A 26128-nucleotide genomic window follows, 5' to 3' on the forward strand; every position below is an offset into this window, starting at 1 on the left:
TTAATTTCAATATGATATCAAATTTTATTAGGCAAAACACAAATATTGATAAAAGAATGCTTATATAATACAAGCAAATTAATAGTTTACACTCTCTAGCTTTAACAAATACGTAGTGAAGTGTTTTAGAAACAATATGATTAACAAGTTTGTGAAATTGCGACACAAACAACTAAACTATTTAACCTTTTGTTAAGATGTTACTTCCGACGATGTTAAACAGTTGTTTCCTTGACTTACAAGAGGTGAAGTGTTAATAAGACCGACTATCATTTATTATAATAAATTACGACGACGTAAATATTTACAACGCATTTTGTGTTCGATTACTTATCTAATTAAAACCTAATGATTAAACAAGAGACACACTTCACAGAAATGATTTTGATATTTTTCTCTAGTAAGAATGCTAATGCGGGACAAATAAGATAAAGAAGCAGTTGTTTTGCCTGAATTGGCATACGAAAGTTTCGTTATGCATATATAGTCAACTATGTCAATATATTTTAGAAACACATAAAAATATATAATTATAAATTACAATAACTGCACATAAATAATTAGGTACTCTTTCATACAATTATTACACAAACCAATAACATCCAATTAAAGCGCTAGCAATATCCAAATGTTCTAGACCCTTTTGGAGTTTATAAGGATTCCTCAGTTTTAATATAAACAAGATAATATATAGTATGATTGCAAATGACACTATTTAACATAACATTATAACGTTAAAGCAGACAACATATTGGTAAAATTCTCCAAAGGGAGCTGCTTGATACGACCAAAACCGATCAAATCTTGCATATTAAATGAAAGAACCCCGATAGTTCAATGTTTGATGAATTCAAACAAAGTTTAATTTTGAACCCTTCATTCTCAGCATACCCTCACAGTTTACACCTTGTCAGCGAAGAAAGAAGAGGATATATATGTGATATTGTTTATTTCATTTTCAATCATATACTTGTAATTCAATCAAATTGGTAAACTATGTGGGATGACTATGCTATGACCATTGCATAAATCAATCAGTATATTTGTATTATTTTACAACAATGCTTATGAACGATTGGTTAAAAAGAAACCCTTTTTAAATTTTTAGATAAAATGAAGGGCCAAAATAAATGGATTTCCTGGTTTTTGGACAATAACTTGACCATACGTCAAAGGATATCGATGCAGCTGTACATATCCATGTCTCCATATCAAAACGGAAGGTTAAGAATGATTCATTTAGTTCTAGCCCTAACCGTTTAGAATTACGGACCAAAGATTGGTAAAAAACAATGCATTTATAATACTTTTTTTATAAATTGCTTTATTCTCGACAAATTATAATGTTGTTTTTTTTATAATCTTGAACTCTTAAGGTTCTTTACTTTAATATGTTGAATCTAATCATGTATTCAGATTGTAGATTTCGAGCCTGGTTTTGAATTTAGGTCAAAAGGATTCCAAATTAATCTTTGTTTGATTTCATATGAAACTTTGAAGTATTGTTAATCTTTGATATGTCGAATTTAACCATGTATTCTTTAATTTAGAGCCGGGTTTTCATAATTGTCCACATAAAGGTACAAAAGGTTTAACCCTCAACGTAGTTACATTTTATTTTTAATGAATTCGTTCTTTGGTATGTTGAATGCAGAGAACTATGAAAATGTTTGGTTTTGGTCAAATTTATATCTGTTTCATTTCAACACAAAATTAATCTATATTTTTTTTTTCAATAAGTTTGATCTAAGTGTACATGTGTAGAGATCGTTACCAAATTAGCCCACATTGAGGTCCAAATTTAATGCAACAAATGGGAGTATTTGAATTTACATACAGCAGGAAATGTAACATACATCCAAGCTGGTACGATATAATAGAAATTATTCCCTATGAGGCATATAAGATATCATCAGAACTAAGCTTGAAAGGGACACTATTACTTATTACTCAATATTAAACTCCAAAACATTTAAAATGTTTTAAGAATTTAATCATAATCAAGTTGATCGTTTTAGATATATCTAAGAAGGATTACTGTAAACCAACTTTATTTCGCGGATACTTTATTTCGCGTTTTACCCTTTCTTGACCACTTCGCGGCTATTTATTTTCGCGATTTTCTTATTTACTTGATAAAGGGTTATAAGGAAAGATCCAAGTTTTACATATTCGCGACAATTAATATTCGCGTTATTTTCCTACTCGCGAAAGTCGCGAAAATAAATCGATCGCGAAAATAAGTTGGTTTACAGTATACGGATGTTTTATTTTTGTTGTAATCATAAGCTTGTTCTTATGATGATATGGATTTTGAGCGGCCATTGTAAAACTAACGAATAAACTACTAGTATTCATAAAGCTTTGATTTGTTTGAAATGCTTAGTATCCCAGGAATATCTAACATAAGCTGCATTTGGTAAAATCTTTTGGAAGTTTGACTCTTCAATGGTCTTGAACTTCGTACTTTGTTTTACATTGACACTTTGTTTTACCACGACTACTTATGACTACATTTTTAGAAGAAACAGGTGACTGGTAGTCTCAAATAATCAACCTGGTATCTTTGAGAATTTTTGAAGTTTATGCTATAAACTGAAGAAAAAAAACGTTTTAAATATTATTCAAATTCCTTGTACGGTGGTGGATTAACATCAAAAGATTTATGGTTCAAAGGATTTTCAGTTTCAGGATTTCTTCCACATACTACCTCATGCTGCGGACTTTTGAGATATACTGTCGGTTGACTGTTTATTCCTCCTGTCGTGATCATGACTGGTTGTTTGTTTGCCTCGGCGATTGGGTTACATATTGGGGGTGCACTGTTTGCAGGCTGTGATGGATTTACAAATACAACTGTTTGCTGAAAAGAAAAAAAGAAACATATTCGTGAAATTAAAATTTCTGTATACTGAGCTATGCAATAAAGCTTAATACAGAAAAAAAACCTTGTATAATTTAAAACGAAAAGGTTTTGAAAAAGAAATCACAGGTTCATTGAAATTGTCTGTAAACAGAGTTGTATAGCAAGTCTATACAAACATATCTACATTACATGCATTATCTGCATTTGTTAGCATGTTTTTTTTTTAATCTGTCTCATGCTTCAGGAATCACGTATTACTTAATGTTTTTTTTCTGGTCATTAGATGAAGAATATTTATAGTTTCATTTGTACGAAAGAAACATATGAAGGTAACTGTATCTTCTTACATAAATAAACATGCTAAGTAAATACAAATAGATGTTACAACATTACGACATTATATTAACAATTGTAAGACTGTTTGGAATTTTCCATACATGATTAAAATGGCTTTCAATGTGGTATTAGCTTGTTATAATTGTCTGTTACACTTATTTTAGCAATCAAATAGAAAATTGTATCAGACCTTTTTTGACATAGCACGTGTTTTTTGGTGTAATTTGTGATAATTTTATTTTGCAGATCACAATTAAAGCATCGTTCTGGACACATATATATCATTCTTTAAAAACACAAACATTCGCTATTCAACTCAAAAGCTAACAAAATCTTTAAAACGACTTTAACCTTGTCATTACAGTTTGCATTTTTTAGAAATGATATGGTTATTACTGGTGTTACGTCCCTTTATAGAAAAAACCACACACGGCTTGCAGAAAAATCTGAAACATTTTGGATAGATTATATAGATAGATAGATAGATTCGCACACAGTGTCTTAGTGGTCTAACACGATACCGTATAGCGGGTTATTTCCGCGGGGTGTAGCTTTTCGCTTATTTTCGCAGATAAAACAAAATCGCCAAAATAAATTCCGCCAATTTAAAAATGCACATGCAATGGTATTTATAAACATTTTGAATCCGCTAAAATAATAACCGCCAAAATATTTCGTATACCTTATTTAAAGAAAATCGCGAAATTTTACACTCGGTTAGATAACCCGCTATACGGTATATATGGGGTCAGTAAATTAAATATGGGGTTCACTTACCCCATATATATCGTATTAGGTCACTAGCACACTAAAAGGGACAGTTGATTGAACCTACCTGCTGATTTTGTATGTCAAAAGGTGAACAACAGCAACAGTACGATGCTGAAATGATCGTGACTACGAATACAGCTAAAGACAATACGACGATTGGACTATATATTTCATAATATATAGTACCGCCATGGCTGTCAATTCCACTCTAAAATAATAAACAACTACACATGTAATATTGTACAGGTAGACTTATTTCTAAATGTTAAAAAGCAACCAAAGAAGATCTCACTGACGAAGATTTACTGAAAAATGTATCAGGTTAATACTCATGTACACTTACATGATTTAACTATCGAAATCGGGAGTTTTGGGTTCTCATCAATGAATTACTTGTTTTTGTTTAACGTTGAATATAGATATTTCATGTATAGTAAGACGAGAACAAATGAAATAATATTTCAACTACGACATTGCTTTGTATTTAAACGACTCTCAAAAAGCAGCTTATGGTTCTCAAGAATGTGTCATCCTAAAAAACAGAGTAAGTCTATTTGACCCTATGTATTTGCCTATTTAACCTTTGGGATTAAAAAACAATAATAGACATATTCAGGTAACTATTGTGTCTTCAGCATTTTGTAATGGTACCAAAGAAAGATACAACAGTTAAAAATAAAAAAAGAACATAAACAAAAAATTAAGTAAACACAAACTCCACTTAAAAACTGGATCAATATTCTTTTTACAAATTTCTTATGAAGAAAAGAATAACTACAATACAAATTATAAAGTCAAGCATTTTAAAAGTAGGTACCTCAGATAATGTTAATATTTGAATTAGTTTAGATTACAATGTATAATAAAATGTTTACACGACAAGCAACCTTGCAGAATGCAAAATTAAAATGCTAGGCTAGATATGATTTCGTCCGCCATCGTGTATGTAAAATATTAAAACACAAGCGGTCAGCAACTTGTATGAAGTATGCAAATTTTGACTTTGGAAAGTGTAATATATTAGTAGGACTCAAATCTATGGCAGGTTCCAAATCTATGGCAGATTCCTAATCTATGGTAAATATGACGTCACAAACGCTTAACAACTCCAATCTATTGCAGACTTTTGTTTTCTCCAAATCTATTGCAGATCTTTTTCAAAACGTCACAATTGAATCCGTCGCCGCCGATTAAGATGGTGAAACCAATAGATGAGTGTGGTAAAGGGTTATTTTCGTGCAACATGTTTTCACATTTTTATTTCCCGTGCAGCCTTGAAAAGGATTCGTTATTTTCTCGTGTTTCGTGAAATCGGTGAAAAGATCAACGTGCAAGAAAATTTTTAACTTTCGTTCATCGTGAAATAGCAATTTTAATTCGTGTCCTACCGTGTAGATACCCCCTTTTAATGCCCCTCATAGATTTGAACACCATTCCATATAAAGGTATTTTCCTAGACAACAATTTTCGGATGGTTTAAAGCAGGATGTGACCTTTTATCCAAAAGTGGAACACAATGTGCTGTACCGGCCGAAGACCGCGATGAATAAGGACACCGCTGTTTTCAGTACTGGATATTTTAGAAAAGGATTTAGAATGAATATTTTATGGCTGGCAAAGTTTATAATGAAATTTTAACTTACCAGATACCAATATGATTTAAATTGTCATCAAATAAAAAAAAGTTATAACGATGAAATAACATTATGTGAAAATTCAAAATGTGTAATTTGTATTTGTCTTTTTTCCATAAAAACCTGTCATGAATGGGATAAACAGGTACCATGCACAGATAAAAAAAACTTTATTTTTATGGAGCGCATCATTTCAATCTTTAAGTTTGTATAAACAGATAAAGTTATATGAATTCATCACTTGGAAATGTTTTGGTTGAACATTATGAAATGTTTATTCACAAATATTTATATGCATGCTCCCGTTGTCGTATATTTCCACTTGTTTAAGACAAGTCCGTGATAAGTCGTACATTATGCGTACGTTTTCCATTTGCACATAATCTGCCATAGATTTGGAAACAAAGAACTCCGCCATAGATTAGGAATTTACAAAACTTGCCATAGATTAGGATTGTGAAATATCTGCCATAGATTGGCGATGACATGACGTAACATTTGCCATATATTAGGAATCTGCCATAGATTTGGAACCAACCATAGATTTGAGTCCTACATATTTGTTAAGCTTTTTATTTTAAAACAAAACATTGTTCTGTGCTTTAGTCGCCATTTTAAAAACTCTACCAATTAAGGATCAATAAGTAATATTACTAAAAATTGTGAAGGCTCGTATAATTCCTTTTTGTGTATCCATGGCTACATTCTGCATTTATTTTTCATGAAAATATTGAAAAATCAACAGGGACCAAAATGCAAAACTGCCAACCTAACTGTGGTGTGGTACTTTAAATTATTATTTCTCTGTTAACGTTGCTGTTGAAACTGTATAAATGACTTACAAGCCTATGATACATCAGCGATGTTTACAAAATTGAAACAATCTTGACTCATTTTTGTTGAAGGCATTTATTTATTTTAAGATGTGTGTTACAATCGTTAAATGTGAACAGCAAATATGTTATTACTCACGAATAGCATTATCACCCCCGAAATGATTATTATAACTGGAGAAAAAATTGCTGCTCCTAGAATACTGCACACCATGAAACTAATTTTCTGAAACAAATGTAAAACATCTAATTAACAATTAAACCCCATAATGATTATAAAGCACATGACTGAATTACATGTCAGGCTTTTGCTAATTTTCATAATTTTTGTGCAGTATTCTATAGAACACATAACACATGGGTAAATGAAAATCAAACATTGATCAATTGAATTTCTTATAGTAGACCAGGATATATCTCAGGGACCCCATTTCGATAGTATCCAAATACTTTTACTGAGTTATTTCTAATAATTATTGTATAACTGTCATAGGACTTCCTAGAAGACGTCCTATACTGTTAATTTAAGCCGCCATAAGATAGTTCTAAGCATGATGGTCGTAGGACATTTTGAATCTGATGTTATATTTCCCTACTATTTACAAAATTAGTCTTTCGTCTACTACATTTAAACAATATGTATAATTTAATTCAACAGAAAAAAACCACTATGGTTAGTATACTAGCATTAGGACTTGTAATGCTTTATTCAATGATTCAAACGATAATACCATTATAATAATAAAAAAGGGGGAAAATAAATGAAAAAGACAAATTATATATGACAACTATTTTTATATATTTTTTTTGTTTGTTTGCATAATCGTTGCTACAATTTAACATGAAATGATTGATATTCAAATCCTTAATTAATGGTGACTGGTGATAAGAATTATAGTTATTCATTGTCTAAAAGTTAAAAGTTTTAAACAGATGTGAGGCTCTAAGACTGTTTATTACAAAACAAAAGAATCTGAACGTTATGAACGTTCATGTCTGTTTTTATATTATGAGGTACGTTCCACTGTTAGAAAATAAAATCAAAATTGAACCTCAAATTGATTATTATAATCATCTTCTATTCCAGGAGAGGTGTCCTCGAAAGTGTCCTAAGATTCTCTCCAAGAGACTTCCTTAACCAATTAAAGGATGGACTTACGATCAACTTAGAACACTATTACAATGTAAGCTGTGTCTCGGAGCTATCTCAGACGCATCTTATGCTAAGACATCCTAAACATATGAAAAAATAATGCTGCTCCTAGAATACTGCACACCATACAACTAATTTTTTGAAACAGATTTAAAACATCTATTTAACAATTAAACCCCATACTGATTATAAAGCACATGACTTAAATACATGCCAGGCTTTTGCTAATTTACGTAATTTTTGTGCATTATTCTATAAAACACATAACACATGGGTAAATGGAAATTAAACATCGATCAATTGAATTTCTTATATTAGACCAGGGTATATATCAGGGAACCGATTTCGATAGTATCCGAATACATACACTGAGTTATTTCTAATAACAGATTGTATGACTGTCCTAGGACTATCCTAGAATACGTTATATACTATTAATTTAAGCCGTCTGAAGATAGTTCTAATCATGATGGTCTTGGGATAATTTGAATCTGATGTTATATATTAAACGATAATACTATTATAATAACAAAAAAAGGGGGGAAATGAATGAAAAAGGGGGGAAATCAATGAATAAGTTATTTCCTGTTTACAAAACTTTGAATGTTTCGAAAAACTAAGGATTTTCTTATCCCAGGCATAGATTACCTTAGCCGTATTTGGCACAACTTTTTGGAATTTTGAATTCTCAATGCTCTTCAACTTTGTAGTTGTTTGGCTTTATAAATATTTTGATTTGAGCGTCACTGATGAGTCTTATGTAGACGAAACGCGCGTCTGGCGTACTAAATTATAATCCTGGTACTTTGGATAACTATATAAACCATAATTTTTTTTTATATATTTTTTTTTGTGTTTGCATAATCGTTACTACAATTTAACATGAAATGATTGATTTTCAAATCCCTTATTAAGGGTGACTGGTGAAAAAAATGGTTACAACACGTCTGATAATTTATTGCGTCCGATCCGCTTTTCTGATTTTACCTTCATCAGGAACGCTCAAATCCAAACTTTGAAATCCGAAGATCGAAAATCGCTGAAGAGCTATATGTCAAAAATACCTAAAAAATAGCCAAATTCATCTATAGTCAACTTTGCCTGAGGGAGTTGAAACCTTAGTATTTTAATAATTTCAAAATTTATAAACGGACAATTTTAGTAAAGTGTGTTTGATCATGTCAGTACCGAAGCACTGACTACTGAGCTGATGATACCCTGATCAGGCTGATAGTCCAGATAGCAGAGGTATCCACCCAGTGATGTAAAAAATGGTAACAACACGTTTGATAATTTATTACGTCCGAATAATTATAGTTATTCATTGTCTAAAAGTTAAATGTTTAAAACAGATGTGAGGCTCTCAGAGTGTTGAAATTAGGGTAAACGTTTTGCTCGTGGCACTAAAAGGCACATTTCGCATCATACGCAATCTTCAATATGCTCTAAAAAGTATAAATGACCAAACTACTGTATCCTTGCACCGGTAGATGAATTAATGTACTCATTACACAAATTTCAAGGTAATACATTTAACGATAAAGTATATTTAATAAAGTTTTGAGAGTATTTAGATTCTTTTCGTTGTATAGCTATCTCTGATATAATGTTTAATCAAATGTCACATTTATAGTGATTAAAATTCTGACAAAAACAGGTTCAATTGTAAAGAAAAATCATTTCAGACCTTTATAAGATCATTTTCGGACATGTATTGTGATATCATAGCTTTGCGAATAATTTTGGGATTTATCCGTAACAAAGACACTTTCTAATACATCACATAGGACTAAGAAATGTCTTGAGACCATGTGAGGGCATCTCTAAGACCTTAAATACTTTAGTGTTCATTTCTCTTTGACATTTGTCAACCTTTAACTCCACCGTATAAAAAAACCCATTTCAATGTAAGTTGGAAAGAAATAAGCATATGGGTGATAATCAGCAAATTTCTAGATTTTATTCACGATTTTACAAAACAATCAATGACCGTATTAATGAAGATGCGTTTTAAAACATGATTGAGAATAGTCTTGTATGACTTTGCTTACACATCTTTTAGTATTTTAAGCAACTCTTTTTTTAAGATGGTTTTCTTACTGATGATAGGGCTACGGCAATCCTAAGATCATTTAATGCTAATGAATAAAAAGAAACTATATATAAAGAGAAGTACATAAAATAAATTTACCACCTTTTATAACACACCTGAATAGATAGCGCTAAAATTTCAAAATGAATGTTGAGTATTTATGTGAGGTCATTATCGTGAGGTAACTAATGTTTCACAGAAGGCGATGAATATGTCTGTTTTGTTCACGCATCGTTGTAAATATAATGGAAATTGATGGAAATGTTGTACAAGTGAGAGGTTAAGCGCTACGAAACCACGTTCAATCCACCATTTCCTACATTTGAAAACGCAAGTACCAAGTCAGGAATATGGCAGTTGTTGTCCATTCGTTTTTGATGTGGTTTGTCATTTGATTTTGCAATGTGATAAGGAACTTTCCGATTGAATTTTCCTCGGAGTTCAGTATTTTTTTGTGATTTTACTTTTTTCCCAACTGTCGTTACGAAAGTCCCGTCCTCTTCTCCTCTAATGTGACGTACCGAATAAGACTTATCATCGGATTTGTACCTCTATGATCAACACGACGGGTGCCTTATGTGGAGAAAGATCGTTCAGGAGCACCGATATTATTCCGTGTTTTAGTGTAGTTTGTGTTGTTTAGTCGTCCGTTTTCTATGATGAATTTTCTGGTACTGCTATTGAATATTTTCCGGTGGTTGTCTTTTTACATTGTTTTGACAATTTTTTATGAACTTATGAGTTTGAATATTCGTATGTATAAGTATATTTCAAAGATAGAAACTTTATTTATACATCAATAAACTGTAAATAATTATAGAAACAGATGTGATCAATCAAGAGTGTAACCTTCTGTTATAGAAAGTCTCATTTTTATACGCCCGTCAAAATTTTGACGGGACGTATTATGGTATACAAATGTCCGGTGTCCGTCCGTCTGTCTGTCTGTCTGTCTGTCCGTCTGTCCGTCTGTCCGTCTGTCCGGCGTAAACATGTCGCACCGTAACTTGAGAACGACTTATCCAAATTTCATGAAACTTAATATAGTTGTTTCTTATAATGGTCAAATGATCTGTATACTTTTTGGTGAAAATAAGATTTAAACTTTTTGAGTTACGGCACTTTGTAACTAAATCAGGGGTGTGTTTTTTTTCACATGTCGCACCGTATCTCAAAAACTTTTCTTGATTATTGCTTAAAACTTTACACACTTCTTAGTTATATTAATCTTAATATCTGTATACTTTTTGGTGATGATTCAAAATTTCATTTTTGAGTTTTTGAGTATTTTGTAAAAAAGGGGGAGGGTTTTTTTACATGTCGCACTGTATCTCAAAAACTTTTCTTTATTATTGCTTAAAACTTTACACACTTCTTTGTTATATTAATCTAAAGATCTGTATACTTTTTGGTGATGATTCAAAATTTCATTTTTGAGTTATTGAGTATTTTGTAAAAAAGGGGGAGGGGTTTTTTACATGTCGTGCCATATCTGAAAAACGATTTATGATTATTGCTTAAAACTTTACACACTTTTTTGTTATATTAATCTAAAGATCTGTATACTTTTTGGTGATGACTAAAAATTTTATTTTTGAGTTATTGAGTATTTTGTAAAAAAGGGGAGGTTTTTATACGCCCGTCAAAATTTTGACGGGACGTATTATGGTATACAAATGTCCGGTGTCCGTCCGTCTGTCCGTCTGTCTGTCCGTCCGTCTGTCCGTCCGTCTGTCCGTCTGTCTGTCCGGCGTAAACATGTCGCACCGTAACTTGAGAACGACTTATCCAAATTTCATGAAACTTAACATAGTTGTTTCTTATGATGGTCAAATGATCTGTATACTTTTTGGTGAAAATAAGATTATAACTTTTGGAGTTACGGCACTTTGTAACTAAAACAGGGGTGTGTTTTTTTCACATGTCGCACTGTATCTCAAAAACGATTCTTATTTATGGCTTAAAACTTAAAACACTTCTTAGTTATATTAATCTTAATATCTGTATACTTTTTGGTGATGATTCAAAATTTCATTTTTGAGTTATTGAGTATTTTGTAAAAAAGGGGGAGGGTTTTTTTACATGTCGCACCATATCTCAAAAACGATTTATGATTATTGCTTAAAACTTTACACATGTCTTTGTTATATTAATCTGAAGATCTGTATACTTTTTGGTGATGATTCAAAATTTCGTTTTTGAGTTATTGAGTATTTTGTAAAAAAGGGGGAGGATTTTTTTACATGTTGTGACGTATCTCAAAAACCATTTATGATTATTGCTTAAAACTTTACACACTTCTTTGTTATATTAATCTAAAGATCTGTATACTTTTTGGTGATGATTCAAAACTTTATTTTGGAGTTATTGAGTATTTTTTGTTAAACAGGGGAGGTTTTTTTTTTACATGTCGCGCCGTATCTCAAAAATAAATTTTGATTATTGCTTAAAACTTTACACACTTCTTTGTTATATTAATTTAAAGATCTGTATACTTTTTCGTTTTGAATCAAAATTTTATTTTAGTGAAATTTAGTTTTTTGTAAAAAAAAACAGGGTTGGGGATTTCACATGTCCCCGCCGTGTCTCAAAAACAATATATGGTTATTGCTTAAAACTTTCTCAGAAACTATTTATGATTATTGCATAAAACTTCCACACAAGACGTCGGGCGTATCATGCGCTCATGGCGCAGCTGTTTATTTCTGTTTAATTTAAAACACCAACCTTCAATCTGAAGTTCGAATCTAGTTTATTTGTTATAAACAATGGCAAGGATCCAGTGATGACATACTGCAAGTAAATGATTTCTAATTAAAAAACCTTAAAAATAAGAGGAAATATAACACTGCAATTTGATTTGGCAAATAGTACAGCGGCTACAAGCATATTTTAGACGAATTGTGCATGTCTTGCTACAAGCATCAAATTTTGCATAGACCTTACTCAACTATGACTCTTTATTTCAAATAAGCTATTTTTTTAGGAAGGGTAATTAAAATGTGTTTTAAAGTATTGCTTGTATCATTACAATGTGCATAAACCTTTCTTTGTTGCTTCTCATGGATACATTGTATCAGACATGTGTTTTTAACGTAATACGCAAACTGGCGGACATTGAAATATCAATTTTTTATTTTAATATTCAACTTTTTTCAGACTGTAAAGAAAATGTGTTTTTTTTGTGCTGGTCATTAAACTTTTGGCTTTACGTTATCCTCAAAACCACTTATTCTATTCTATGTAAATGTTTGAATACAAAGTTAACACTTCCGGTAAAAAAAAAACCAATATGGCGTAAACTTCAAAGATGAGTCCTCAATTCATATCCTTGATTTAGAGTTTTGGATAGATTGATTAAAACAAATACAAATACATGTTTATTTACAGTCACCACCACATGCTCACTAAGCAGTGCACGGGAGACCGGATTTTCCACATAAACAACGACCGCGGTATCCTTTCTTACATTCACAATGTACAAGCTTCTGACAAAATGAGGAGGTCTCAAAAAGATTGTTTAAAAAGTGATTCTCTTTGTCCCCTCGCCATCCATTAGCGCATAGACTTGCATTGGTAACATTATAGCCAATTCCAAGCGCTTCCCCCTAAACAATTTGCAAGGGTACAGAAAGATATTTATCAAAAGTCTAGGAATTAAGAGATTACACGTTTGTTGGAAAAGGAACTGCATCGGTGACATAGATGGCGTTTTTTGGAAGAGGAAAGACTTATTGAGGCTATTCCCACGACTCGGTCTAGTCTTTATCATCATGTAAAACGTGCATAATACCATGACAGCTGTGAATAAGTAACAAGCTTGGAATTGGTTCCTATGCTTACTAGTCCGGACGCATAGGAATGGCGAAGCGGAAAATATGATACATGGGAACCCTTTTGCACAACTCTTTGTGAGGCCTCTTAATCTTATAAGCAGCATGTACATTATTGATGTAAGAAATAATACCACGGTCTTTGTAAATGTGGAAAATCAGCTCTCCGATTGTGCTCTGCTTCGGACTGTGAATAAACATGTACTTGCGGTCATAAATTAGTAATGACAAAGATATTTTAGTACTTTAGTGATTTTATTTTATTTAATCAATCTATTCAAAACGCTACATCTAAGATATGGATTGAGGACTCATCTTTGAAATTCACACCATATTAATGTTTTTTACCGGAAGTGTTGTTAACTTTGTATTTAAACATTTACAGCTGAATAGAATTAGTGGTTTTGATGATAACTTAAAGTCAAAAGTTTAATAAATATTTTCTTTACATTTTGAAAAAAGTTGAATATTAAAAATAAAAAAAAATGATCTATATATCTTTGTCCGCCATATTGAATATCACCTGAAGTAGGGGTTTTAAAGACTTGTATTCATGAGATGCACACTAGAAAGGTTCCTGGACAATATAATGATAGAAGCAATACTTTAAAACACATTTAATTGCCCTCCCTAAAAGAAGCTTACTTTAATACAATGTCCGCCATGTTGAATTTTACCGGAAATAGGGTTTTTGAAGACATATAATCTATATAATATATGCAAAAGTAGTACATAACAAAGGTTTATACCACATTTTATGATAGTTGAATGATAATTAGACCTTTTCACATACTAGCCTACGATATTGGGCTGATTTAAGTATGATGTCCGCCTTTTGAATTTTACTGAAAATGAGTAATTTTTTTCAAATACCTCCTTATCTGACATAAAAGAGTAATAGTTGAGGGAGGTCTATGCCAAATTTCATGCTTGTAGCAGGATGTGCACAATTTCACACAAAGCCGCCGTACTAAAAGCGTCACATGTATTTAAGCAATCTCACTTAAAAGGACATTAAGAGAACACTAAGTGAACGGTTTCCTTATTCACCTAGATTCTGTGTTGCAATGTATTACATGCATGTCTGAACTATTCATTCTTCCTTTTTGTTTAGAATTTCCTCTTCGTGTTGTCTTCATCTTGTAATTGATTATTTATTTTGTGATTTGCGTTCTGTGTTTTTTTCTTTTGATCGTTCTTAGCTATAGCCATTGCATTCTCATTTTGTTTCGACTAGTGGAGTTTGAATATCACTTTGGTGACTTTCGCATCTCATCTTTTTTTTTCTTATTGCTGTTACATAATGTTCCTAGAAATCATATCGAGATGAGCAGCTTAATATCTTATTGTTTGTGCCTGTCCCAAGTCAGGGCTCTCAGACCTGTGTTTGCCTAGTATGTTTGTATGTTGGTGGATCTATATGTTTCTGAGTTCAGTATGATGTCCATATTCGCTCAATATTGTACAGCAAGGGATTAGCTCAAGTACGCTTCCGCGTTCAGCATTGTTTTGCTGTGTTGACAACTCATTGGTGGCATCTGGCTTTATTCTAGTCTATGTTCGGGTTAGCTTTATTTTCATATGGATTATTAGATTTGAATAGTATGTGTGTTGTTTATGACATTTATCATTAACATGCCTCAGTATTTTGCTCTTACGTTGTATCTAAATGGTACATAAATGTTTCATTTACCCAAAAGCAGCATCCACATACTATCATGGAGAATAAAGTTGGCCGATAAATGACGCTTAATATTGCCAACACTAATCCTAATCCAATTTGTACAGCACCTAAAACCTTCAGCATTCTGATTGTTTTGCGATGTTGTTGGTTCTGTTGTTGCTGACCAATCAAAGAGGAATCGTGAGGGCTGTAAGTTAATATTTCCATTCTTAAAATAAAATAACCATACTATTAAAAGATTATTCTATTCTATTTTATTTAGCAAATTACACAATTTGTAACACCAAATTACCAAGGCCATGCACAGAATTAAAAAGATAACACTTTATTCTTTGTACGATAATATTTTCCTATAATAGTTATCATTTTTTTTCGTCTACTATATTTCAAATCCAGTGTTACCTATTGCAAGTGTTAGCCTTGGAGGAGAGGGGTCGGGGTAACCAACTTATCTTTGGCCGCGAAATTTTGTAATCAAAAATAGTAATTATATCAATTTGTATGAACAACTTTTAAGACAAGTTTAAGATCTAAAACGATAACAAAAGTCCATTTTATAGCATTGTTTATTTTCTGTATTCTTACTTATACTGACTTTTTTTCTTTTCCGTTTTTTAATATAATTTTCATAAATTATTTCAACTTTCCATATGATTTATTTTAGTTTATATTTGTTGGAAGTTAAACACCTGTTATGAGAAAGTTGGTTTACCCCATTCTCCCACATGAATGGGAAAATCCTACGAATGAAATGACGGCATAGTTTTTTTATTGAAGGAGATGAACATTATATATACTAGATCATGTACTATAGGGGTTTATTTGTAACTGCCTTGAACAAGTATTTTCTTTTTTCAATTATTTTCTAATTTTGAACCCAAAAGTGTTTGTATTTTTGGATTCTTAACGAATAATAGTTCTTAGTTTAGTGTCTCACGATTTTCTCATAGCGGTATTTGATATCTTCTTATCACTACAATAAAACTGTAAAATTTTAAATAGAGAAATTATCTTTACCTAAACAAAAACTAGAGGGTCCAAGGACCCTGTGTCGCTCACCTGATATTTTTATTTACAATTGATGCATGATAAATGCAACTGTTGTACTGTCGTTTAGTTTCAGAGATATAATACTAAAAAGTGCATTTGAAACCTGTTTTATTTCAGCCATGTGGGCAGGCAGGGTCATCATACACAGTGGTCCCTGGATATCCTAGTGGTGATTTAAACCAAGTTTGTTTAAATTTGACAGTTGTTTCAAGGGAGAATTTTGTAAAATTTATCTAACGAGAAATGCAAAGTAATGAGAAAGTTGTGAAGTTGTTTTGTTGTTGCGCAACCCCCTGCTCCCCCTTTGCCAAAAAAAAAAACCAAAAAGGTAATAAAAAATTATCATATAAGGGCAATCTATCCTATTAATGATTTCTGCAAAATTCAGTTGATTGTGCAAGGGTTGTATAGCCAGCTGAGGTCGTTAAAAACTCTCTTTTGTTGTTGCAGATAGATCTTGACCTGATGAACAATTTTACCACATGTCAGATTTGCTGTAAATGCTTTGGTTTTTGAGTGATAAGCCAAAAACTGCATTTTACCCCTATGTTCTATTTTTAGCCATGGCAGCCATCTTGGTTAGTTGGCCAGGTCACCGGACACAATTTTTTAACTAGATACCTGAATGATGATTGTGGCCAAGTTTGGTTTAATTTGGTCCAGTGGTTTCAGAGGAGAAGATTTTTGTAAAAGATAACTAAGATTTACGAAAAAAGGTTAAAAATTGACTATAAAGGGAAATAACTCCTAAAGGGGTCAACAGATCATTTTGGTCATGTTGACTTATTTGTAGATCTTACTTTGCTGAACATTTTTGTTGTTACAGTTTATCTCTATCTATAATAATATTCAAGATAATAACCAAAAACAACAAAATTTCCTTAAAATTACCAATTCAGGGGCAGCAACATATCAACGTGTTATCCGATTCATCTAAAAATTTCAGGGCAGATAGATCTATCTTGACCTGATGAACAACTTTACCACATGTCAGATTTGCTGTTAATGCTTTGGTTTTTGAGTAATAAGCCAAAAACTGCATTTTACCCCTATGTTCTATTTTTAGCCATGGCAGCCATCTTGGTTAGTTGGCCAGGTCACCGGACACAATTTTTTAACTAGATACCTGAATGACGATTGTGGCCAAGTTTGGTTTAATTTGGTCCAGTGGTTTCAGAGGAGAAGATTTTTGTAAAAGATAACTAAGATTTACGAAAAAAGGTTAAAAATTGACTATAAAGGGCAATAACTCCTAAAGGGGTCAACAGATCATTTTGGTCATGTTGACTTATTTGTAGATGTTACTTTGCTGAACATTTTTGTTGTTACAGTTTATCCTTATCTATAATAATATTCAAGATAATAACCAAAAACAACAAAATTTCCTTAAAATTACCAATTCAGGGGCAGCAACATATCAACGTGTTGTCCGATTCATCTAAAAATTTCAGGGCAGATAGATCTTGACCTGATGAACAATTTTACCACATGTCAGATTTGCTGTTAATGCTTTGGTTTTTGAGTAATAAGCCAAAAAATGCATTTTACCCCTATGTTCTATTTTTAGCCATGGCAGTCATCTTGGTTAGTTGGCCAGGTCACCGGACACAATTTTTTAACTAGATACCTGCATGATGATTGTGGCCAAGTTTGGTTTAATTTGGTCCAGTGGTTTCAGAGGAGAAGATTTTTGTAAAAGATAACTAAGATTTACGAAAAAAGGTTAAAAATTGACTATAAAGGGCAATAACTCCTAAAGGGGTCAACAGATCATTTTGGTCCTGTTAACTTATTTGTAGATCTTACTTTACTGAACATTTTTGCTGTTTACAGTTTATCTCTATCTATGATAATATTCAAGATAATAACCAAAAACGGCAAAATTTCCTTAAAATGACCAATTCAGGGGCAGCAACCTATCAACAGGTTGTCTGATTCATCTCAAAATTTCAGGGCAGATAGATCTTGACCTGATTAACAATTTTACTTCCTGTCAGATTTGCTCTTAATGCTTTGGTTTTTGAGTTATAAGCCAAAAACTGCATTTTACCCCTATGTTCTATTTTTAGCCATGGCGGCCATCTTGGTTGGTTGGCCGGGTCACCGGACACAATTTTTTTAACTAGATACCCCAATGATGATTGTGGCCAAGTTTGGTAAAAATTGGCCCAGTTGTTTCAGAGGAGAAGATTTTTGTAAAAGCTAATGACGGACGACGACGACGACGACGACGACGGACGACGGACGACGGACGCCGGACGCCAAGTGATGAGAACTGTATATCTGCAGATAACAATTTGGCTGATGTTATTTTTCATTACTTAGAGACTTGTTATTTATAGTCATTATGATAAGTTATTCTACCATCTTATTATTTCAATTAGCAATATATACTTACATTCAATTTAGTATATCCTACATTTATACTTGTCAAGTAACGACATTATATGTCGATAAACGAGTTCCGGATACAAACAAGAATTTTGAGATGATCATTTTCTATTTATAAGTTGTTTACCGATACAAAGATGAAGCGTAATAAGATTGCGTAATAATGCACTTAGGTCTGACTAACAAACTATGTGAAACATATTTTATTAGTACACGACCGTCATCCGGTATATCGAGACAGATTTTAGTTAAGCAACACTCATAAACGTAGGTGAAAGATACGTGTATTGTATCGGATAGTTTGCATAAGTTATTAATCTGTTCGATTAGTAATCCATACACATTTTAGAATACATATATTATATAAATTTGATATTTTTTATGATAAAAGATCATGTACTGGTTTTTTTTAAATGAAATGTTTGTGAAAGACCAATACCGCTTACTTATATTATTTTTTTTTTGCAAAAATAATGATTACTTTTCAATCATTTTGTAAATATATGGTTATTTCTTATGGTTATTTTTTATAACTTCATCTTTAATGGGGTACGCCTATTCAATGCCAGCGGAATTAGTTTCAAATTCCATCGTGAAATGTTACATCAAACCAAATAAAACAACAAAGTATTCTCCGATCTTTTTGCAATATGAGCGTCCTTTTAACATCATGAAATTAACGACTGATTAACAAGGAGTCGAGATAGTGTATCTGAGTAAGAGGACTAGAACTAACAATGTAACTTTAGAAAAACAAAACATCAGTCTGATGATCTAGGTCTTGTTCCATGCAAGCTGTTGAAGATTAAGGTTCATTTGTTATATAAATTGTATTGTTTTCTTTGATGTTTAAATGAAATAATTTGTTAAAACGTTTGTTAAGGGAAAACTATAGTATATAATCTACATTTGGTGGTGTACCATACTTTGTTAATTAGATAATTAGCTCAACTAGAATACAAAGGAAAGAAGGCGGAGCTTAGCTATGGTACAAAATAGTCATGTTCATGTTATTCCATTGTTGAAGCTCCACCTACTTTTTGGAACGATATTCGCCTCTGAAATATTTAGGAAACTGACAAACGTAAAATGCCACGAACATTTATTTGATTTAATTTGTACCACATATCAAGAAACCTCTTTTTTTAAATTTAAATAGTAATTTAAAGTTCCATAAAGTTTTTAAAATTTGCTAAAGGTTTATTTTCAACTCTGAATAAAAGAAGTATAATATATTCAGAAAAAATAGAAAAAAATCAGCTGTCAGAATTAACACGTCTAATTGTATTTGTAATATCATTCAAGTATGATATGATCATACACGGGGCAAATAAAAAAATGGCTTACGCGAGCATTCATCTCATTGGATAAAAGAGGTGATCAATTTCTAATGTCAGTTCAAGCTGTCAATCATTATGTTTATACTACAAATTATAAACATTTATGTTCTTTTTCACGGGTTCAACCGAACATAAAGCATTTCTTTTCTATACAAGGCTTAATAACACAAAACACAAATATACTATGGGATGTAGGTTTGCAGCATCCAGTCTTTTAATAAAACATTCGGAACATAATAACATGTGGAAAAAAAATTAGAATGGCAGGTACCGGTGTTACGCCAAAAAACGGTCCTTATCACATTCTCTTGCCTAGAAGTATGATCAACAGCCTGAACAATCTACAAAATATAATTACAAAAATTAGAAACAATTCGCAACTACATTTAAATGAATGAAAAGAGAAATTGATTAAATACTATAACTTTGGACAGTATACATGTGCATCTATTGAATTGTACAATTCTATAAGAATAATCTTAATATACATGTGAAAGACAGTACCTATAGAACAACAAGTGTTGTTTTTTTTTTAAACAAAAACAAAATAAAAGTCAAACAGACCTTAACAGCAATTGAATTAAACGTGTAGACTGATTGAATGCAAACCGTCGAATGATTTAATTCCCGCTTAGGTATGCACGGGTGAATCCACCCGTGCATATTACTACGCATAACGGTATTCGTTAAGCCTTATAACGAAAAGAAATTTATGTAAACCAGTGACTTACTTATTAAAATATTTTAACAAACCAATCCTATGGATAGTTTGTTTAAATAAGTTAACTCATAAGAACCATGGTATATATAGTACATCTCGTGAACATTTTCTCGTGCTTATATGTAATGCATGTACTAATTTGACATTTACTATGACTCATCCTTCTCCAAGAGGATCCGATACTGATTTAAACGCATCTAGGGGATTCTGATAGAATAAGTATCCAAATCAAATACATGTATATAACTCGATGAACTATTTTTGAGGAATAACTGGGATCAATTTTGTACGTCGTACTACATTTCAGAGCTAAACCTCATTTTATTATACAACACTATCATTAAAAGTATAAACAAAAAAAAACATGTGTTGAAGGTTGATCATAACATTTTAGCAAACGTAGAAAATTATAGAAACAAAGAGAAAATTTCTTGCTCTCTGTTAGTAACACCAATGTATGCAAATACAGGCCAGTATCTATAGGCACATACAGTTGAGGTCGGTACACACATCATCTAGTTGAGTGCATTTAACAGCATTTTAGAATAAAAAAAGTCATAAAATAGTATTTCTCGATTATGTCCTCTGTCAAAATTTTGAAACTATTTTGTTAAATTTACAAATAAGCTTAATTTGGAAAGGTTGATTAATGAATTAGTAAATTGGCGTCTGCACGATTATAGTAGGAAAATATAACATTCCTGTCGATTTTCATTATGTGCTCATAACACAAAATTGAAAATATGTTATTATTGTCAAAACGACTTACTTGTATAACTATGATACATGACTATTAGCCTTTAAATGACGAAACTATAGGATTTTATCCTCCGAATGCACCGAACGGCCGTTAACAATAAGAGAGGAAACTACCGTATCGTTAGCTATAATTGTTCTCGATATACAAATCCAAAAATAAAATGATTATACTATCATTCTAAGTGTATAATTAATAAGTCTAATTGTTGCTTCAATTCTAAATCCAACGCATATCAAATTGTGGTCTACGGTTTTTGAACTTGACTTGTTATCAGTTTATATGTTGTAAACATATATATAATATTTAATAACAATTCCATTATTACTAAAAGGAAACTGTTGATATAAGTATCAAGAAATTTTACGGAAACAATAAAAAAAATATCCTTCACTTGTATTGATGATGAATATTAACCATATTTTCTGATTTTACTAGATCGTGCGCTGACTAAACAATACTACATATATCAATCAAATACGCCTTATCCGTCAAAACTGAGCTTCTATGTCAATTCTCTAAACTTGTAATTGGGTTAAACAGTATGGTGATGCATTAGAACAGCCACTGTACGAACGCATATATGGTCACCGTAGTGGTTATGAATGAGAATCAAACATTCCTCTCAGCCAATTTATGAGATAATTGGGCACAGAATGACATAACATATTACGATCATAGACCAAAACATTTCTTAGATATAGAGAAAAATGTTAAATGAGAAAATTAAAATGTTGGCACTTAATATGATCAATGTTAAGGTGAAGTGTAACTGGGAAGTGTTAACAAACACAGCAAGGTGCGTCAGTTTCATCATGTTCCTATAGATACGTAGTTCGAATGTAAATGATAAATAAAAATGCAGTATGAAATTTAGAATTATGCAACCATTGTGCGCTTTTTAAGTTTTAAAGACCTCACTATCCCCGAGTCGGTATGATTGCTCTTATAGCATATCATCTCACAATGTTCTCGTCAAGGATGTTGTTAATTGTTCCTGCAGATTGTCAAAAGTCATGAAAATACTAGTGACATTCAATATTTTAAAGAACTTCAATTATTTGGTCAGTTGCGGTCAAGGAAAAAGTAAGTTCCTTTTCAAAAAATATATGTCACTGTTATTCGTAAATTGAGGTTAATTCACTCTACTTGATAAATCATACTGAAAATGTCTAGATACTGGTCAACAATCTTTCGTACGAGAGAGGTAGGCAGTTATGAAGAACGATACTCATTTTAACTGTTCACAATAAATGACTTATATACACGTTTAAAACGTGTAAAAACAACACCAATATTACTAAAAAGAACAGGAAATACACTTATCAATAAATCTGTCTGATAACAAATATACACCATCAGTATGCATGGTGTAAAATGAATCCCATTTCTCTATTGTGATTTTTTTATTGAAAGTCTTGCAAATTCAATAATCATATCAAATCAGCAATTAAAGACATGATAAGAATAACAGACCTAGACTAAATTGGTACCAAGCGAGCAGACAGAGAAAGTGCAGCTGTTGTAAGGAACTAAACAAGACCGACTGTATCGAAAAAGAGAATTTTCAATTGTCTTCAACTATTTTTCATACGCATATAATATCTGATCCAACAACAGAAATCAGAAAAACAATTATTGGGGTCCTCTCGAAAATGAAAAGAGCTACTTCACCCCATTGTTGTCTTTGTAAGTGCAAGTTTCAAAATCCATGCTATTTGGTAGTTTGGTTATTTCCTGTCAAAATAAGGGTTTAAACGGGTATCTATCTGAATAAGGTCCACGCTACAAATTGTAGATTTTTTAGATATTTAAATCCTTAGATAGATGGGAGGATTCAGACAGAGTCAATACCAGTCTAGCCTTAATTTGAATTCCAAGACTGAGTTGAGACTAGTCGAGATTATGTTGAGTCTGGTCAAGTAAAATATGTTGAGATCAGAATATTGTCTTTCTAGACCCTGAGCAGATGTTGTAAATATATACATATCTATATTTTCAAAGTCTTTAAAAGGGAGTACAACCCTTGGATGGTGTAAACTTCCGAAAAAAAACGTGTATGATGTAATGGTGTATGGCATATAGCTGATTTTGATTTTTGCTGTTTTAACGACACTTTTAAGCACCTGATTTAGGTTTTTCGGTGGTGGCCAGATTTTATTTGTGAATGAAGCTGTGGTGCACGTAAAAAATCACCGAGCTTCGATTAGAAAACTGACAATCCTAGTCAATTAAGATTGGATTCGAATGCACCCGCACTAGCGGGGTTCGAACTCATAACCTCAGTGTTGAATGGCTAGTGACTACAGTAGTAACTACTTAGACCAGTCGGTCACTGAATTCCCTTATATCATATGGTGCAATGGTAGAATGTGTATGGTGCTATGGTGTATAGTGTAAGGGGAATGATGTAATGGTGTAAGGGAAATGATGTAATGGTGTATGAGGAATGGTGTGATTGTTAAACGTGTATTTAAAGTGTGGTTATCAAAGTTTAAACTATGTAAACAACTGATTTTTAATGTTATGCATTAATTTACAATATTTTGATCAACATTTGTTTCGTTAAAACAAAAAATAATTTTCTGGTCGTGTTTCTCATTTTAACAATACCATACAAGTTGTATGTATAAACAAGCTCGGTAATACAAATAAGTATTATATTACTGATTTAAACCAAATATTGAATCTCATTAAAAAAAAACCTTCAATATGCTACAAACGTTGATGCGCATATTTACCCAAAAAAATACATACACATAAATATATATGTATATCACTTCTATGATCATGAGGTGTTTAAGAAAATAGCTTGTTTGACTCACAAATATATTGTAGTGCATAAACCGAACTTTCAAGAATGGCAATAACATATTAACGTTTAAAAGTCACATTTCAAAAGATCCCAAAATTTTTTTCAGTAAATGAGGGATATATTTTTCGGCAACAATTGCAGAGTTTTTTCCTCAAAAGAACGAACTTTTTCTAAAGTACTTCTCGGATCTGGCACTTGTTGTGCCTAAAAGCTATCAAGTTGACTCAATAATCATGGAAAGTTTGAAAGTCTTGTCAAGTGTTTTTAAATGCTCACGAATGACACATACGCTATCTTTAGGTTGTAAGTAAGGACAAATGAAAGCCTTTTATGTTCTGTCAATGTTTCTAGCAGTTTGCTCTTTTAAATAGTTTCCGCTTTCAGTAAATTGTTTGTTTTATAGTCCCTTTCCCTTCATGTCATTTTATCGGGTTTCGGGGTTGACTTTTTCTGATGTTTCTCTGCTGGAGCCTATTCGTCTCACTAAGTACCTGACAGTACGGCATGCTCTTAGTAAAATGAGCAGGATGGAATATTGGTGAGTATAAGTAGGCTTAGAATAATTTACAACATAGTCATAGATCCAGTTGTAGATGAAAATACTAGAGGGTGACTTCAATAGGGAGGAAGTCCATTTAACTTTAAAAACTTTACCAACCAATAGAACGAATGGAAAACAACTGTCATATTCTTGATTTCCAAGGAAAAGTGAGGGTTCAACCTAGTTGTATAGCTACATGTACATAAAAGAGGAACGAAAGATACAAGGGAAAGTCAAACTCATAAATTGAAAATAAACTTACAAACGCCATGGCTAAAAATGAAAAATATAAACAGACAAACAGTAGTATACATGACACAACATATAAAACTAAAGAATAATCAACACGAACCCCACCAAAACCTGGGGTTTATCGCAGGTGCTTCGGAAGGGTAGGCAGATTCTGCTCCAAATGTGGCACCCGTCGTGTTGCTCATGTTATAATAAAACTTGTATGACAGTTGTTTAATAATTCCGTCAACTTGACAAAATTGAGTGTGCCACTAAAACAGATACAATAGATCATTAGACAACTATCTAAATCAACCTGCTGTGTCACTATACATCGCAGATATACAACACAAATGACTCAAAAAATAAACAAAAAACATATAAGTAAATCAAAAAGAAAAACGACTAGAAGACAGTTTTTGTATTTTCGAGAACATAGAGTATATAGTATACACTTTCTCGATAAACTAAACACTTAATAAAATGAAAATGCAAATGCATAGGAAAACAAAAGTGCACTACATTACTAAAATTAATAATCTTTAACAAATATATAACATACTTACCCATCCATAACATATAAAATTGAGAATGGAAATGGGGAATGTGTCAAAGAGACAACAACCCGCCCAAATAAAAAACAACAGCAGAGGGTCCCCAACAGGTCTTCAATGTAGCGAGAAAATATGTATGCATATTGGTAAGACAAATAAGAGCGAAAAAGTAACCAATCACTGCTAGTTCAAATAAACTCAATATTACTAATATTCAATATATAACATACTTACCCATCCATAACATATGCATATTGGTAAGACAAATAAGAGCGAAAAAGTACCAATCACTGCTAGTTCAAATAAACTCAATATTACTAATATTCCACTGAGCCAAATCTGTAGACTACCCAATATCTGAAATTTTTTCACATATAATATGTGTTGAGGTGATGATTTTTTGTTGGTTGTATTATCAAATCAGTTGACTCACTGTTGACAGTTGTGGTTTGCATTTTTACTAAATATGTAATAATAAAAAAAGCATCTTTCAGTTTAATGTGATTTAATTCAGTAATATTTCACT

At 32.0% G+C, this 26128-nt stretch overlaps 1 protein-coding gene across 3 annotated transcripts; it reads right to left on the reverse strand.

Annotated features, from left to right (window-relative positions):
* On the reverse strand, positions 1-25861 carry LOC143079472 (uncharacterized). 3 transcript variants are annotated; one of them, XM_076254826.1, is made up of 6 exons: positions 25837-25859; positions 15212-15410; positions 12413-12478; positions 6580-6666; positions 4038-4181; positions 1-2863 (listed from the first exon to the last, which is right to left on the reverse strand). In XM_076254826.1, exons 1-6 carry the CDS (start codon positions 25842-25844, stop codon positions 2621-2623), a joined length of 747 nt encoding a protein of 248 aa, XP_076110941.1. In that variant the 5' UTR covers positions 25845-25859; the 3' UTR covers positions 1-2620. The 3 variants fall into 3 exon arrangements, with proteins under 3 accessions (XP_076110941.1, XP_076110942.1, XP_076110943.1); XM_076254827.1 differs by lacking the exon at positions 25837-25859 and adding an exon at positions 18651-18790; XM_076254828.1 differs by lacking the exon at positions 6580-6666 and having other exon boundaries at positions 25837-25861.
* Positions 25862-26128: the final 267 nt, after the last annotated feature.

This window comes from Mytilus galloprovincialis, chromosome 6 (assembly GCF_965363235.1).
Source record: "Mytilus galloprovincialis chromosome 6, xbMytGall1.hap1.1, whole genome shotgun sequence".
Lineage (NCBI taxonomy): Eukaryota > Metazoa > Mollusca > Bivalvia > Mytilida > Mytilidae > Mytilus > Mytilus galloprovincialis.

Bases quoted from the DNA above. Each gene is read 5' to 3' on its own strand.
- LOC143079472 (XM_076254826.1), bottom strand. The intron at 12,479-15,211 runs GTAAATGAAACA...ATTTACTTGCAG, and splicing joins TATGTGGATGCTGCTTTTGG to TATGTCATCACTGGATCCTT. The intron at 2,864-4,037 runs GTAGGTTCAATC...TTTTCTTTTCAG, and splicing joins TTGACATACAAAATCAGCAG to CAAACAGTTGTATTTGTAAA.